At 44.5% G+C, this 1,917-nt stretch overlaps 1 protein-coding gene across 1 annotated transcript; it reads right to left on the bottom strand.

The window, feature by feature from the left end:
• Nucleotides 1-746: 746 nt before the first annotated feature.
• LOC147105779 (rab15 effector protein-like) lies at nt 747-1,460 on the bottom strand. The gene has a single exon (XM_086010892.1). The coding sequence runs from the start codon at nt 1,458-1,460 to the stop codon at nt 747-749; it is 714 nt and encodes a 237-aa protein (XP_085867018.1).
• Nucleotides 1,461-1,917: the final 457 nt, after the last annotated feature.

The raw sequence follows: 1,917 nt of genomic DNA, 5'->3' as shown, positions 1-1,917 counted from the left end.
GCCCATCTGATACATCTGGTCTCCCTTGACTGGCACCTGTTGTCATTTGATGACTTGCGCATTTACAAACTCTGAAACCAAAGCAGATTATCAGTGAGAATTCTCCTTAGAGCAGAGAAGGCTAGAAGGAGATTTGATAGAGGTGTTTAAAATCATGACGGGTTTAGATAGAGTAAATAAAGAGAATGCTGAAGGGTCGATGACCAGAGGGCACAGATATAAGGTGATTGGCAAAAGAACCAGAGGCAACATGAGGAAAAACTTTTTTACACAACAAGTGGTTGTGATCTGGAATACACTGCCTGATCGGGCGGTGGAAACAGATTCAATAGTAACCTTCAAAAAGGAATTGGATAAATACTTGAAGGAGAAAAAATTGCAGGGATATGGGGAAAGAGCGGGGCATTGGGACTAACTGGATTGCTCTTTGAAAGAGCTGGCGCAGACTCAATGGGCCGAATGACCCCCTTCTGTGCTGTACTATTCTTTGATTCTATGATTCATAATCGTGACGAGACTGAAGAAGGTAGGCCGCTCTTGTAGATTGAAGTTAATCAGGTGAAGACTCCACTCGTAGATGGGAATGGGCTTCTAGAAGTAGTGACGTGCCAGGTTTGGGAAGGAATGTTCAGTTTCTTCAAGTGATGAAGATAAGGTTTGTCTTGTTGGAACATTGAACACGCTCAAAGATTCTAGGTGACCTGCATGGTATTGGAACTCGTCGAGAGCACTGTCCTGGTGCAGGGCTATTGAGTAAACCTGACACAGACTGGCTTTAAGTTCGCCGGCACGCCTTCTTTCTGAAGAATCAGCTCCAACATTCTTCCTGGAGTGACAAAGCTCTTGGCCTTCTCGATGCTACCCAGCAGGACGGTGTTGTCAACCTCGCGGCCATTTCCCAAGTGTGTGTGGAAGTCATTGCTGAGGACTCCACAGATGCTCTTCGGGTCGTCCTTGCGCCCAAAGAAAAGGAAGAGCCCGTAACAGTCCTTCCCAATGGATGAACAGAAATCGATGATTTTCTCGGGGTGGGTCTTGTCGATGGTCTCTTGCCTTGCCAGCTTCATGGACTCGGTGACTGGAAGCCTCTTCTCCGCCACCTGCTCCTCTTCACTCTCCGTGTGAATGACCTGCACCGCGATCTGCACCTTGGGGTTTTTAGAAGTCGCGTCCTGCACAGCCCAAACCCAATCCGCCCCCAGCAGGACGGTCTGCTCTTCGGTCATCCTCGTACAACTAATGGCTTCATTCAGCTTACACTGAAGGCTCCGGTTAATGTAGGTCATCAGGAAAATATCGGTCAGCGTGGAATTATTTATCTTCAGTTTGGACTCGGGGTCTTTGAATCCAATGTACTCTCTGGTTCTTTGTGATGTGAAGATGATGCTCTGGTTGAATAGTTGAACAAAGTAATATTTTTCCGGCATTTTCAGAAAATCTTTTATGATGTTAGCGGTCATATTTGGATCTGACTTTATTTCTTTCCACTAAATTTTAGTTTCCTGAAAAAAATAAAACTGAGTTAAACTCATTCACTAATAAACCAAGGAACAGCTGCAGTGTTAAAATGCCTCCTAATAATCAATGTTTTAATTTAAGAACATAAGAAATAGGAACAAGAGTCGACCATACAGCCTTTGGAGCCTGCTCTGCCATTCAATAAGATCGTGGCTGATCATCGACCTCAACTCCACTTTCCTGCCCGATCTCCATTTCTCTCGATTCCCTTAGTATCCAAAAATCTATCGATCTCAGTCTTGAATATACTCAACGACTGAGCCTCCACAGCCCTCTGGGGTAGAGAATTCCAAAGATTCACAATCCTTTGAGTAAAGAAATTTCTCCTCATCTCAGTCCTAAATGGCCTAATAATAATCTATTATTCTGAGATTATGGGGTAGATTTTGCCGAACCTGT

Source organism: Somniosus microcephalus, chromosome 17, assembly GCF_052327205.1.
Source record: "Somniosus microcephalus isolate GS21.2 chromosome 17, FLI_Smic_1.0, whole genome shotgun sequence".
In the NCBI taxonomy this organism is placed as follows: Eukaryota; Metazoa; Chordata; class Chondrichthyes; order Squaliformes; family Somniosidae; genus Somniosus; species Somniosus microcephalus.
This window is presented reverse-complemented; position numbering and strand designations above follow the sequence as displayed.

Coding starts and splice junctions, on each gene's coding strand:
- LOC147105779 (XM_086010892.1), bottom strand. CDS start 1,460: ATGACCGCTAACATCATAAAAGATTTTCTGAAAATGCCGGAAAAATAT.